Source organism: Eptatretus burgeri, chromosome 9 (assembly GCF_056783735.1).
Source record: "Eptatretus burgeri isolate ZD-2024b chromosome 9, Ebu_testis_v1, whole genome shotgun sequence".
Taxonomy (NCBI): domain Eukaryota; kingdom Metazoa; phylum Chordata; class Myxini; order Myxiniformes; family Myxinidae; genus Eptatretus; species Eptatretus burgeri.
Window position 1 is genome coordinate 30,115,800 of NC_140969.1, and position 15,873 is coordinate 30,131,672.

At 42.1% G+C, this 15,873-nt stretch overlaps 1 protein-coding gene across 1 annotated transcript in view; it reads right to left on the reverse strand.

The window, feature by feature from the left end:
* ECE2 (endothelin converting enzyme 2) overlaps window positions 1-15,873 on the reverse strand; it is a 111,074-nt gene that overhangs the window by 33,204 nt on the left and 61,997 nt on the right. The window contains exons 6-10 of the mRNA XM_085894579.1: window positions 15,605-15,751; window positions 15,452-15,517; window positions 14,939-15,127; window positions 14,063-14,205; window positions 2,517-2,631 (exon numbers count right to left, since the gene is read on the reverse strand). Coding sequence (XP_085750705.1) covers window positions 2,517-2,631; window positions 14,063-14,205; window positions 14,939-15,127; window positions 15,452-15,517; window positions 15,605-15,751 — 660 coding nt within the window. The remainder of the gene's footprint in view (window positions 1-2,516; window positions 2,632-14,062; window positions 14,206-14,938; window positions 15,128-15,451; window positions 15,518-15,604; window positions 15,752-15,873) is intronic.

A 15,873-nucleotide genomic window follows, 5' to 3' on the forward strand; every position in this document is an offset into this window, starting at 1 on the left:
AGTGTAGTGTGTGCGAGAGAGAGAGAGAGAGAGAGAGAGAGAGAGAGAGAGAGAGAGAGAGAGAGAGAGAGAGAGAGAGAGAGAGAGAGAGAGAGAGAGAGAGAGAGAGAGAGAGAGAGAGAGAGAGAGAGAGAGAGAGAGAGAGAGAGAGATAGTGTAGTGTGTGCGAGAGAGAGAGAGAGAGAGAGAGAGAGATAGTGTAGTGTGTGCGAGAGAGAGAGAGAGAGAGAGAGATAGTGTAGTGTGTGCGAGAGAGAGAGAGAGAGAGAGAGAGAGAGATAGTGTAGTGTGTGCGAGAGAGAGAGAGAGAGAGAGAGAGATAGTGTAGTGTGTGCGAGAGAGAGAGAGAGAGAGAGAGAGAGAGATAGTGTAGTGTGTGCGAGAGAGAGATAGTGTAGTGTGTGCGAGAGAGAGATAGTGTAGTGTGTGCGAGAGAGAGAGAGAGAGAGAGAGAGAGATAGTGTAGTGTGTGCGAGAGAGAGAGAGAGAGAGAGATAGTGTAGTGTGTGCGAGAGAGAGAGAGAGAGAGAGAGAGATAGTGTAGTGTGTGCGAGAGAGAGAGAGAGAGAGAGAGATAGTGTAGTGTGTGCGAGAGAGAGAGAGAGAGAGATAGTGTAGTGTGTGCGAGAGAGAGAGAGAGAGAGATAGTGTAGTGTGTGCGAGAGAGAGAGAGAGAGAGAGAGATAGTGTAGTGTGTGCGAGAGAGAGAGAGAGATAGTGTAGTGTGTGCGAGAGAGAGAGATAGTGTAGTGTGTGCGAGAGAGAGAGATAGTGTAGTGTGTGCGAGAGAGAGAGAGAGAGAGAGAGAGAGAGATAGTGTAGTGTGTGCGAGAGAGAGATAGTGTAGTGTGTGCGAGAGAGAGATAGTGTAGTGTGTGCGAGAGAGAGATAGTGTAGTGTGTGCGAGAGAGAGATAGTGTAGTGTGTGCGAGAGAGAGATAGTGTAGTGTGTGCGAGAGAGAGATAGTGTAGTGTGTGCGAGAGAGAGATAGTGTAGTGTGTGCGAGAGAGAGATAGTGTAGTGTGTGCGAGAGAGAGATAGTGTAGTGTGTGCGAGAGAGAGATAGTGTAGTGTGTGCGAGAGAGAGATATAGAGATAGAGATAGAGATAGAGATAGAGGAACAATGGGTTAAACCAAATGGAGCCACTTCCCACACTTCAAATAATGCACTGAACTGGCTAAACATTCACTTTGGTGACAAAGTCATCACTTGAGAACTTGCTGTTGAATGGATCCCACACTCACCAGATTTCTATCTTTGGGGCTATCTGAAGGACAATGTCTTCAGAGGAAGGCCACAATCAAATGAAGGACTCAAAGCAACAATTTTCGATAAAATTCACTTATTTCCAACAGCGGAATGCATCAAAATGATTTACCATTTTGCTCGTAGAACCCTGTGCTTGCAGCACCATGGCAAATATTTGAAGCGCATCACATCAGTACAGTGAAGCACACTCGGTCCTGGTCTATTCAAGGTAAGCTGTGCCAAAAATTGTTCCATTTGAGTGATAAATGAGGATTTTATATTAAATAGTATGGGTTCTGTTTTTTTTTGGGGGGGAGGGGTGTGTGGGGATGTCAGACACCTGTACATCTAGATTTTAAGGCATTTGATAAAGTACCACATAGGAGGTTGTTAGCAAAGGTGAAGGGTTGTGGATTGGCTGGTCAGGTAGCTAACTGGATTGGAAACTGGATGAGTGAGAGGAAGCAAAGGGTGGCTGTGAGTGGGAGGATATCTTGCTGGGAGGTTGTAAGCAGTGGGGTACCTCAAGGATAAGTCCTAGGACCATTATTTGTGCACTCCAAGCTTTGTATAATCTGTAAATTTAGAAAGCCTACATTAACTACATTGTTAAAATCAAAAACTATAAGAGCAGTTTTTGACCTATTGACTGTGACAGAACTAGAGGGCATAGTTGAGGAAGGCAAAAAGAGGGTTAAAACAGAGACAAGGCAGAGGTATTTCACACGGAGTTGTTAATGCAAGGAAATAGTCTTCCAAGGGAGGTGGTAGCAGAAGGGATATTTGATAGGTTTAAACTGTATTTTTGTTAAAAACTTAGAAGCAATGTGCATATAGGAGTACATCGATATTGGGAGGAATTTTATGCAGATTAAGATCAGCCAAGTATGACCGAGTTGTGATGTCTGCAAGTTCAATACGTCCAATGGCGTAACTTGTAATTTGGCAAGAGCACCGAAGCAGTGGCCTACACTTCGAAGGGCAGTGTAGAATATTGAACTCCCACTAGGGAATGCGAGCAGACAGGACACTCAGCTTTATGCCCCTCCAAAAGACAGTGGACCAATTGATGCAATGCCCTTCCTGCAAAGAACTGGCATGACAGGTTTAACCAGGTTGGGAATGGAATGAAAACATAGGGGGAAAGGGATATTAGTTCCATTCCACATAGTCTGGACTATCTCTTGTATATTTATGTTCAAGGAAGGATACACTGAAAATATAAAAAAAACAATTACAGAAAGCTAAATCACAATTACAATTACCTTTTTTGAGCCATATAACGCTTCCAATAAATTTTGTCCAGCATCTTCAAATCTGTGGTCTAGGTTTGAAACCACCTTTTTGACAAGATTCCATATCATGTAATTGTTTAATACACTAAAACACACACCAAAAAAAAAAAAAGATCATTTTACAAAGTTGTCACAAATTGTAATGCAAGGCAAAAATCTTAATTAATGTGCTCAGATTAGCAAGGAATTATAACTCCAAGTTTATCTCAATGCATCCGTAAGGGGATTAACCTCAAACTGACCCCCAACTTACACCAGAGTTCTATAAACATTAGCTTGAGTTACACCAATTCAAAGACTTAAACCAGTAAATACAGAGTAAAGATAATGATAATACTTATGGTGGAATAAAGCATGTTACTGAAAAAAGTTTGTGTTGCAAGGTGCATTGCTCAGTATCGGTGGGCAAACAAGGATTGTTTAAAAATATATATATATATTTATTGCACTAAACTCATTCAAACATCAATTGAAAATCAGGAATAAATGTGAAACAAGAAAAAAAAAGGCAATAAATGTTCATCCAAATCAAGCACCATTTCTGATTGTGTCATACAATAAATAATTAAATGAATAAATAAATAAATAAACGAAACAAAACGAAAAACTTTCATGGATAATGGATATATATATATATATGTATATATATATATATATGTATATATATATATATATATATATATATATATATATATATATATATATATATATATATATATATATATATATATATATATATATATATATATATATATATATATATATACATATACACAAAATACCCCATAATTTCAAAATGGAATTTATTTTTTAGAAATCTTTACAAATCAATTACAAATGAAAAGCTGAAATGTCATGTCAATAAGTATTCAACCCCTTTGGTATGACACTCCAAATTGAGCTCAAGTGCATCCAATTTCCTTTAGTCATCCTTGAGATGTCTCTACAACTTGATTTGAGTCCACCTGTGGCCAATTCAATTGCTTGGACATGATTTAGAAAGAAACACACCTTTCCACATAAGGTACCACAGTGCACAGTGCATGTCAGAGCAGAAACTCTACCAGATCGTCCAAGGACCTGTCCGTAGAACTCCGAGAGAGAATTGTGAGGAGGCAGAGATCTGGGGAAGGCTATAAAACAATTTTGAAAGTGTTGGAAGATCCTAAGAGCACAGTGAGCTCCATCATTTGGAAATGAAAAGAATATTGAATGATCCAGACTCTTTCTAGAGCTGGCCGTCCAACCAAACTGAGCAACCAAGCAAGAAGGACCTTGATCAGGGAGGTGCTCAAGAACACAATGACCACTTTGAGAGACCTACAGAGTTTCTTGGCTGATATGGGAGAATCTGCTGGAAGGACAACAGTCTCTGCAGCACTTCACAAATCTACGCTTTGTGGGAGCGTGGCCAGATGGAAGCCCCTCAAGAGAAAAAGGCACATGACAGCACACCTGGAGTTTGCAAAAAAGCACATGAAAGACTGAGAGCACGAGGTAAAATAATCTGTGGTCTGATGGGACGAAAATTGAACTCTTTGGCCTGAAATCAAAGCTCCAAGTCTGGCGGAAGCCGAGCACAGTACTCATCTAATACCATCCCTACTATAACGAGAAGCATGGCAGTGGCAGAATCATGCTATGGGGATGCTTTTCAGCGGCAGGGACAGGGAGACTTGTAAGGATAAAGGGAACAATGAATGGAGCCAAATACAGGCAAATCCTTGAGGAGAACCTGCTTCAGAGTGCAAAATACCTTAGACTGCGGCGAAGATTTACGTTCCGAACAGGACAATGATCCCAAGCAATCAGCCAAAGCAACACTGGAACGGCTTCAGAACAAGAATGTGAAAGTCCTTGAGTGGCTCAACCAAAGCCCACACTTGAATCGCATGAAGAATCTGTGAAAAGACTTGAAGAGATTGCTTTTCACTGACACCCCCCATCGAACTTGACAGAGCTTGAGCAAATTTTCAAGGAAGAATGGGGGGAAAATACCCAAATCCAGATGTACAAAGTTGATTCTGACATATCCAAGAAGACTCAAAGCTGTAATCACTGCCAAAGGCACTTCTACGAAATATTGACTCAGGGGGCTGAATACTTATGCAAGTTAGATATTTCTGTATTTCATTTTCAATGAATTTGTAAAAATTTCTAAAAACATGTTTTCACTTTCTCATTAAGGGTATTTTGTGTTGATCGGCGACTTTTTTCCAATTTAATCCATTTCAAATTCAGGCTGCAACACAACAAAATCTGACAAAAGTCGAAGGATGTGAATACTTTCTGAAGGCAGTGTATGTGTTATAATATATATATATATATATATATATATATATATATATATATATATATATATATATATATATATATAAAAAACACACACACACACACACACACACACACACACACACACACACACACACACACGGAGTGTGACGAGCACTCCACTGATCCCCATTGGACACAGTCTACCCCAAAGTGTCGCCTTTAACACAGAGGCCTCGGCCTGGTGAAATCAGCAAACATTACCGCTCTGCATAAAAAGGTGCAAAAACAGATCCCTGCAACTACAGACCAATCGGCCCGCTCCCAATGATCAGCAAGGTTATGGAATCCATCAATGCTTCAGACATTAAATCCTTCCTCTTCTCCAATGGCTTCATTTCCGATCATCAATTTGGTTTCAGACCAGGTCACTCTACCCTGGATATGCTGCTTCTGCTCTCCCATCAATGGATGGAGGTCCTCAATGCCAGACATGAGATCAGAGCCATATCCCAAGACATATCGAGTGCCTTCGATACGGTCTGGCACCCTGCCCTGCTCACCAAACTCTCTTCCTATGCTATCCAAGGCCATCTCCACTCATGGCTCGTGGACTTCCTCTCCTGGTGCAGCCACCGTGTGACCTAAATGGAGTTCTCTCATCCCCACTTCCTGTCCAGGCTGGAGTTCCTCAAGGTAGAGTTCTGGGCCCTGTTCTTTTTCTGGTTTTCATCAATGATCTCTTTGACTCTGTAAAATCCTCTATATCTCTTTGCTGATGACTCCACCCTCTGTCGTACCTTCTGTCATCCCTCAGATCGGCAAGCAGCAGCTTCTTCGCTCACTGCAGATCTGAATAAAATCACAAACTGGTCCAACACGTGGAACATGTCTTTCAACCCTGACAAATCTCACACTATGTCTCAGGTCGTGCAAGGACCCGAAAGTCCCTGTGGTGTCCATCTTGTTTACCCTGTGTACCCACCCAATCCCTCTCTCTTCCACACATCTCTTCATGTCCCTCTTCCCCACTGTTTTTTTTTTCCTTCCCTCTCCCAACCCCTCATCTCCTGCTCCCCTTGTTGTGCGTTTCTGTGTGTTGGTTCTCATACGAGCCTCGACAGTGTATACCAATTTTTTTTTTTTAAAGCTGGCATCCAATGTGCACAAAATAAACCAAAGTTACTGGAAGAATGTTTGACAGCATGGAGCAGAGTGAGTGCATGTTCTTCAGAATCTTTATCTTTGTTATTTCCAAGCAAAAGTATGCGTCCCCAGTGATGGGAAAATTTTTAGTTAATCTATGAATTTAAATTATTTCACGGACTTTAAAAGGTTAATTGTGTTCCACCCTTTGTTTCCTTCAGAGCCAAAGCTCTGAGCTACTTATTCCACCCACCAAAAATAGTGGTGCAACATTGGACAGCAGAAGTTGGATGTGTTGAACTTTGCCTGCGTGTGCAGATTTTCAAATGCAATATGGGAAGCGGCCAGAGTAAACAGGATACAGACACCATGGTTTGACATTAAATAAATATATTTATTATACATTATACACTGTACTGTATACAAGATAATGGAGGGAAAGTATGGTGGCTTCATCTACCTCTCAGAGAGGATTTGACCAAGGAAGCTGAAACTTTCAGGGATTAATGAGGGCACCCTGAAGTTGTGCATATGCAAGTTTCACTTGATTCCATTGTTTTGAAAAGAAGAAAAAAAAAATTGGCCTATTTTCTTATTTTGGGAGGTTTTTTTGGTGGGGGTAGGGGGGGTGATGGGGGAGGGTCACATTTTCCAAAAGTCTGATGAAGAATTGAGGAAATGAGATTTGAAAATCGTCATGAAATAAAAGTTGCAGGAAATGGTCGATTTCGTGGGCGCGGAAATATTTTGCCCGTTGGCCGGGTGTTTGCAAGTTCATTCAATGCACATTCAGGACATGTTTATCTCAAGGCCTTCGAGATATCTAAAGGAATTACGTCACCTTTCTTTGAAGTCAGAGTGACAGGCCTCATGATTTGGCCTCATCACAGTAAATGCTAATAATGCTTCAAACTTTAGTTTCCACAGACTCCAGGAGACAGATGTGATGCTGATGCATCTTCTCAAAGGTAAGAGCAGTACTCTTGACCTTCAGACATTGGCCTTGTAGGCTGTAAGTAGTCCAAATATTTCAACAATGATGGAGGAAGTCCATTGTCCAGTCTGTGGCTCAGTTTGGAGGTCAGCTTTGCTGTAAGGTCAGACGAACAAAGATTGTGGCTGATAGTGAGGCCGAGAAGCGAAAATATAAAATAAAATAATTCTTTCAGTGGCTGACTATGGAGGTAGACAGGTGGATTTGTTTGATGTCTCTTCTGGTGAGACAGATTTGATAAAATTGAAAGACCATGTTATATTTGCCAGACCAACATCCTCATTAATATTTTTTGTTAATATACAATGGCAAGGCTCGTGAAAGAGCTAACACACAGAACGTATAACAAGGGGAGCAGGAGACAAGAGGGGTGGGAGAGGGAATCACAAAACAGTGGGGAATAGACACACGAGGAGATCTGTGGAAGGGAGAGGGATGGGATGGGATACATGGGGTAAACAAGATGGACATTACAGGGACTTTCAGGAAGGAAAGCAGGGAATTTTAAGGAGGTGGGTTTGGGGTGGATTAGCAGGGGTATAAAAGATCGAGGATTTGGATGGGGGAAGATATGAGATGGTGGTGAACAGCCGTTTTGAAGACCTGGAGGGAAGAGGGGGTTTGAAGAGAATGTGGAAATACGGGGGGAGGGGGGGAGGGGACATATCTCAGACAGAGCCGGGGGGAGGCGAGGCTGGAGAGGAGATGGGAGAAGACAGAAAGACCACCAACCTGCCTGTGGTGAGAGAGTGAGAGACCCAAAGACTCCGCCTCATCGCGGGAGATACCAATGGTCCTAAATGCCTTGGCTTCCGCAGCGTGAAGCCGAGAAAGGTGAGAGGCAGGAGCACCAGCCCAAAGGGGAGAACAGTACTCCATCAGGCTGCAGATGAAAGCTATATATATGTGGTCAGGTGCTCAGACATGCTAAGGAATGAGTTTGCATGACAGAGGATGCCCAGTCGGCGACTGGCTTTGGAGGCCAGGTTGGAAATGTGGCTTTCCCAGGAAAGATCATGGCAGATAGTGAGACCCAGAAGCTTGAATGAAAGGACTTCAAGAGGATTGTTGAAAAAGGAGATGGGTTGGGGGAGAGGGGGCGGGGGTTCAAGACGGTCCTTTCAGAGAGACATAGTGAGAGTGTGAGATCAGGGATGTTCCATGTGTTGGACCAGCTTGTGATTTTATCCAGATCTGCAGAAAGTGAAAAGGCTTCTGCTTGCTGATCTGAAGGACGACAGATGGTACGACAGAGGGTGGAGTCATCAGCAAAAAGAGATAACGAGGATTTTCCAGAGAGTCAAACAGATCAGTGATGAAAACCAGAAAAAAGAAGAGGGCCCAGAACACTGCTTTGAGGATCTCCAGGCTGGACAGGAAGAGGGGGATAAGAGAACTGAACCTTTTGTTCATTCCTCGACTCCTGGGTGTGTGTGTCTCACTCTAACCGAGGTGAAAAAAGTATATTTTGGCCATTCTAGGATCTGAATCCATCCTTAAAACGTTGCCAAACCACCGTCATCATTTTGTACTCAAGTGACATCTCATGAGCCTGTGTGCTCAATCACATGCTGTTCCACAGTTTACTCCCTCATAGTAAGCTACTTCAAGCAAAGTAATGGAGAATGCCATTTGCTCGCAGGTAGAGTGGGTTAACAAATCAAATGGATCTCCCCGTACAATGCACTCAGATATTCTTCCTCTTCTCCCCGTTGTTGATAAACAATAAATCAAATTTCCAGCATGAAAAATCACTCATTTTGCAAGCTGTTAGCTCTCTTGCAAAATGAATGTCACTTCTATGCTACAGAACAGGATATGCTTCAAATGAATGGAGGCCAAATGCACAATGATGTCTGCTTCTACATATGTTTCACATGAACAAACTTGTTACCTTCGCCACCGAAGGTAGACGGAGGTTTTGTTTTTTACCACTGTCTGCCTGTTTGTTTGTCTGTGAGCAGGATATCTCAAAAAGTTATGGATGGATTCGGACGAAACTTGGTGGACCGGTTGGGTGTGAGACAAGGATGAATCGATTCAATTTTGGTAATGATCTGGATCCAGATCCGAGAATTTTATTTCAGTTATTCTTTACCATTCAGTGATAGGGCCAAAATCGATATATAGCTCAATATATCAGAAAGCTGTGGACGGATTTGGACGAAACTTGGTGGACATGTTGGGTATGTGGCAAGGACGAATTTATTCGATTTTCGTAGTTGAATGTTTTCATTTACAGTCAGACATCTGTTTCAGGCACCCTGGTGATAAGAAACATTCAGAACATGTTTGTTTACGTCAATGCATAATTTCTCTGTATTCACCATCCACAAAGCTGGAAATCAACCCAGAAATAAAGAATGATTGCTCTGTCCCAGCATAATGAATGCAGATACAAGGATGTCCGTTCGAAAATCCTCAAAATATGGATGACATTGTCAAAATCAATTGTCCAGCACATCAACAGAAACAATTTATATACATCAATTTATTACTCCCTGCGTTTTTGCCTTGCTCTGGTGCTGAAATACACCACACAGTACAATACATCTGTTCCGATGAAAAAGAGGTGCGTGTTAGCGTTGCCTAGCAACCAATTAGAGTGTAAACTCTCCCTCTTAAATGTAAAGCTTAAATTAGTAAAAAACGGTCAAAAATATTATTAAGAGGTCAAAAATAGCTGCTTGCAAGCATGACCCACTGTCCATTTTCATTGCTGAGCATCAAAACAAGGAAGCGGCACTTCCATTTTTGAAGTCATTCATATGACTCGGCGGGGGTTCGAATCACCAACCTCCCAGGCCCAGTACGGACGCTCGCACCATTACACCACCACGTCTGATGGTGGAGCTGCAGTGAAAATGTACCATTCTGTCAACCCAGAGGTAACAATGAGCTGCGGTGTTTCTGGATTTTTTTTTGGCAGAACGATTCAAAAAATTTCGTTGAGTTTTTGTATCTCACGCACGATGTACAGGTTGTGGAAAAAAATGGCAACACCGATGTAAAGTCACTTAATAGGGTGTTGGGCCACCACGTGCGACCAGTACAGCTTGTATGCACCGTGGCACAAATTCCACCAGCGTCTGGAATTCCGCAGGAGGGATGCCGCAACATTCTTCCACAAGGAAGTCAATCAACTCACACCTGTTTGATGGTAGTGGAAAACGCTGTCTCAGGCGTCATTGCAGAATATCCCATAAATGCTCGATTAGGTTCAGATCTGGTGACTGAGATATGGATAACATCACTGTCATGCTCATCAAACCACTGGGCCACCACAGTGCTCTGTGGATGGGGCATTGTTATCCTGGAAGACGCAGCTCCCGGCAAGAATGCTGCGGCATGGGGTGAAGATGAGTACTCAGATGGCAAGGTCAATGCCAATCAATACTTGATGGTACCAAGAGGAATGACTGCACCCAAACCATGCCAGGAAAATGCACCCCACATTACAAAACCACCAGAACCCTCATTGTTGGAATCAAGCAGAGTTGTACAGTTCTTTAGGTTGGCGCCATACATGCACTTGTCCATTTGTCGAGAACACAATGAAGGACGATCCATCTGACCATGATCTCCACTGCTCTGTAATCCATTGCCTGTGCTATTTGCAACACTAGACTCGCAAACATGCATTGCCAGATGTGATGAGCACTTTGTGCACTGCAACACGACTATGGTATCCCACTCTGGATATCTCGATGGACTGTTTTTTTTATGAAACTGGCTGTTCGTGCCACAAGTTGAAATTTACAATTGATTGTTCTGCTGTTGCTCGCTTGCTTTGCCTTGCACTTCAAATTAATGCACGGATATCACAATCCGGGAGTATGCGCCTCCACCCACTGTTGCGCTTTTCTGATGATGTCTTTCCCTCCGAGTTCCATGTCCACATCATAATTAGATGCTGTTTCTGTTGAAACATCAGCATGTTGAGCTGTCTTTGCCACTGAAGCTCCTGCCAAAGCACGCCAACAATCACCCCTCTTTCAGTCACTGAGGTCTCCTCTTGCAGCTTTCCTAGCTATAATTATATGCAAACAGGCCTGTGAAGCATTTGCTTTCAATATACTTGGTGTCCCTCGTTTTACCCAGCATTTTCCATTTTTGTCCACTACCTGCAACTATTATTTGTGGTTTATGAACAATGTACAGTGATAGAAAGTCATAAACATTAAAGACGGTGTACAGTGGCAAGTGTTACAATGCACTATCACTCTTGCAGCCTTTTAGGCAATTTTTATTTATTATGAAATATTGCATGTTTGCAAATAGTCGGACTACTGTATCAGGGACTTTGGTAATAACAAACAATTAGAATATACAGTGGGGAGAACAAGTATTTGATACACTGCCGATTTTGCAGGTTTTCCCACTTACAAAGCACGCAGAGGTCTGTAATTTTTATCATAGGTACACTTCAACTGTGAAAGATGGAATCGAAAACAAAAATCCTGAAAATCACATTGTATGATTTTTAAATAATTAATTTGCATTTTATTGCATGAAATAAGTATTTGATACATCAGAAAAGCAGACCTTAATATTTGGTACAGAAACCTTTGTTTGCAATTACAGAGATCAGACGTTTCCTGTAGTTCTTAACCAGGTTTGCACTGACTGCAGCAGGGATTTTAGCCCACTCCTCCATACAGATCTTCTCCAGATCCTTCAGGTTTCAGGGCTGTCGCTGGGCAACACAAACTTTCAGCTCCCTCCAAAGATTTTCTATTGGGTTCAGGTCTGGAGACTGGCTAGGCCACTCTAGGACCTTGAGATGCTTCTTACGGAGCCACTCCTTAGTTGCCCTGGCTGTGTGTTTCGGGTCGTTGTCATGCTGGAAGACCCAGCCACGCCCCATCTTCAATGCTCTTGTTGAGGGAAGGAGGTTGTTGGCCAAGATCTCGCGATACATGGCCCCATCCATCCTCCCCTCAATACGGTGCAGTCGTCCGGTCCCCTTTGCAGAAAAGCATCCCCAAAGAATGACGTTTCCACCTCCATGCTTCACGGTTGGGATGGTGTTCTTGGGGTTGTACTCATCCTTCTTCTTCCTCCAAACACGGCGAGTGGAGTTTAAACCAAAAAGCTCTATTTTGGTCTCATCAGACCACATGACCTTCTCCCATTCCTCCTCTGGATCATCCAGATGGTCATTGGCAAACTTCAGACGGGCCTGGACATGCGCTGGCTTGAGCAGAGGGACCTTGCGTGCGCTGCAGGATTTTAATCCATGATGGCGTAGTGTGTTACTTATGGTTTTCTTTGATACTGTGGTCCCAGCTCTCTTCAGGTCATTGACCAGGTCCTGCCGTGTAGTTCTGGGCTGATCCCTCACCTTTCTCATGATCATTGAGGCTCCATGAGGTGAGATCTTGCATGGAGCCCCAGACTGAGGGAGATTGACTATTATCTTGAAGTTCTTCCATTTTCAAATAATTGCGCCAACAGTTGTTGCCTTCTCACCAAGCTGCTTCCCTATTGTCCTGTAGCCCATCCCAGCCTTGTGCAAGTCTACAATTTTGTCCCTGATGTCTTCAGACAGCTCTCTGGTCTTGCCCATTGTGGAGAGGTTGGAGTCTGATTGATTGAGTGTGGACAACTGTCTTTTATGCAGATAACGAGTTCAAACAGGTGCAGTTAATACAGGTAATGAGTGGAGAATGGGAGGGCTTCTTAAAGACAAAACGAACAGGTCTGTGAGAGCCGGAATTCTTTCTGGTTGGTAGGTGATCAAATACTTATTTCATGCAATAAAATGCAAATTAATTATTTTAAAAAATCATACAATGTGATTTTCAGGATTTTTGTTTTAGATTCCATCTTTCCCAGTTGAAGTGTACCTATGATAAAAATTACAGACCTCTACGTGATTTGTAAGTGGGAAAACCTGCAAAATCGGCAGTGTATCAAATACTTGTTCTCCCCACTGTATGTTGTAATCGATGCATAATTTTCCTGTATTCATAATCCATGTAGCTGGAAATTATCCTGAAAATAAAGAAAGATCGCTTTGTCCCGGCAAGATGAATGCAGATACCAAACGGTACGTTCGAAAATCCTTGAAATACAGATGAGATTGCAAAGATCAATTATCCAAAACATCAAAAGAACAATAATTTTGTTATTTATGCATTTGTTTATCACCAATGGTGAAATACACTGCTCAGGGATGCCAAGAAATGGGTGTGAAGACACTCAGCTGGGTGAGGCCTGCTTGGAGCCACCCCCTTGGGACATTCAGGGGAAGAGGCTCATCGAGGAAGAAATTTGGGGGGTTTTGGAAACGGAATTTATGCTTTGCAGCAGCATTTTGTCTACCTAGTAAGGCTTTCCTTCTTCATAATCTATTAAAAGTGTGCAAAATGACATACTGTACTGTACTGCGCATTTATCACAAGGTCAATTGAACCTTGATCAGATATACTGTAGAATCACTATCCCTTTTGCAGCCTATTGGGTAAATCGTCAGTTTGTTTCTAATCAAAATTCAATCAACGTATCAAAAAGGGAAAAGGGGAAGATGCTAACTCAACGCAATATTTTGAATTGGCTCAGTTGTTGACCACGCACATCGCGGCGGCAGCTACTAGAATATGACAACTTCATGAGTTCCAGATCCACCCTTAAGGTTTGTCTTCGACTTAGAATCAATCAAACTCCACCTCTTGCTATTGCCGAGCAACCCATTAGAATGGAAAGAATAATTTTATCTTAAAACTTCTGACATACTTGCATTAAAAATGGCTATAGCTGCAAACTGTTTAGATAAAGTCATCATTCTCATCACTCATTCTCCACTTACTTGAGTTTAGCTTCTTGCAGAATGCAAGAACAATTCACTTCATTAATTATGTAAAGCTTGTATTGATTACATCTGCATGTAGGATGCACTCTCGCTTCTGTTTGCAGTCTGCAACATGCCCCACACTAGTATGCATTGATAACAGTGTGAAATAACAGGGTGGCAGCTTAAAGCTGAGTCAACATTCAAATCCTGGCTGGACAGCTCAATCACGAGTGCACATACCTCTACAGCTATGTTGCCAGACACAGAGAGATACATACTAATGATAAAAGTACACAAGTACTGCCATACCTTTGGTCTGTATTGTTGATTAATGTTGATACAGCTTGAAGATATTCACTGGCATACACAACCACTGGTTCACAATCATTTAAATGTAAAGGACTAAACATGACATTCAAATAAGACAGCCAGTCTATAGCTGGAGCCAGGTCCTGCAACAAAGGCACAACAGTATTATTAGTCATAAACAGGAGTTTATAGAGATGGTAAGAATGTTATTCATTAAAATATAAAAAAACAACCTGCATCACCAGACTGTATATTTGTTTAGTTCAGTTGTAGACAATGCTAAAACAGTGAATTATGAAATGAGCTTTCATTTTGGGGCGGTGACACGAAGGCAGATGGTTGAGGGGAAAAACACAATTAATCAGTAAAATTTAATTGCATCGCACAGTGCAAGGACAGGAAGCTAGAGAAAGGGTTGAAGGTTACTATCGGGAGAGTGCAACAGCTAAATTAATTTCAGTTAAAATGGCAGGAAAAGGACAAATTCAGCATAGATAAGCAAGATTATGAAGGTTATTAACGGTATGAAAGTTAATATTTAAGCCGAGTTATGTTTACACCAATGGATGAAATCAATAGAATGGTTATAAAGAGTAAGCCAACTGCTGTGAGAAGCATGGAAAAGCTGATATTTTGGGTGTCAACCCTTCGTTGGAGCAAACGGGCTCTTTTGCTCTGATGATGGGTTAACACCGGAAATGGTTGGTGCATTCATTCGACATTCTATCGATTCCATCCATTGTTCTCCCTGTCCATTGACAGAGCGACACGCGATCACGCGTAAGACTAGTTTTTCATCAATTTTTTTTCACCACTCAAGCAGTGAGTCACACACATGTAACGGGATATGCCAAAAGGTTTGTGCACGTCCAATACCTGTAGTTCTGCAATGCTCATGCGGTGGTACATTGCTTCCTCATCCCTGTGATCCTCCTGTGATGATGTGATATTGGCGATAGCAGTTTCCAACTGCAAGACTTGCTGCATCTGCTCATGCGTCGAATTTTCTTGCCCACCCAACAGCATTCCCACATCCACCATGTACGTCAAGTAAGCCTCCAGAACCTACAACATAATGAGCTTGCTCTAAAGGTGGCCCAGCTACTTGGCAGTTATATAGGATAACGAGGAAGTTACAGACGGCGAAATACAAGTTTAGAATATTTTCGCAACAGCAGGATCTGCCAAGGAAAAGGAGCCAAAAACCTTTAGTATTGCAATAAAGACCATTGACACAAATGATCAAGACATTTATGTAATCTCAAACTTCCCACAATTTTTTTTTTCTGTTTTCATTCTTCCATAACACATGATAAAAGATTCAAGGACACAATAGTGGCAGTAACCATAAACAAACGATTGACAGTACAAACTCAAACAGTCACAAACCTTTCCATTAGCAGAATCATTCAAATAGTAATCACGTGATGGCAAGATGAGTCCAGACTGGTCAATCTGCAGGACAAATAAAAAGGCCCAGCTGAGAAAGTTGTACATGGCGTTGCAAAGACTCACGCAAAACATGCAACAATCAATCCTTGCCTGAATAACATTGCTGTTCGAGTTTCTGGCATCGGCACCAACAAACACAGAAAAAAATGGGGTGGCTCGATAAATTGCCGATGTGAACCACAAAACCTCTTGGAAGTTGTTTCGATCCCATGGGCCAGTGATGTTCCACCCACCAGCCTATCACACAAGGACGAGACAAAGCTACATGTCACGGAAAGTTATTTACTACATTCACAATTAGGGCAAATTTTTTTTTTAACAAAGAAAACGAACTTTTAAATAATAAATAAAGATGGGAT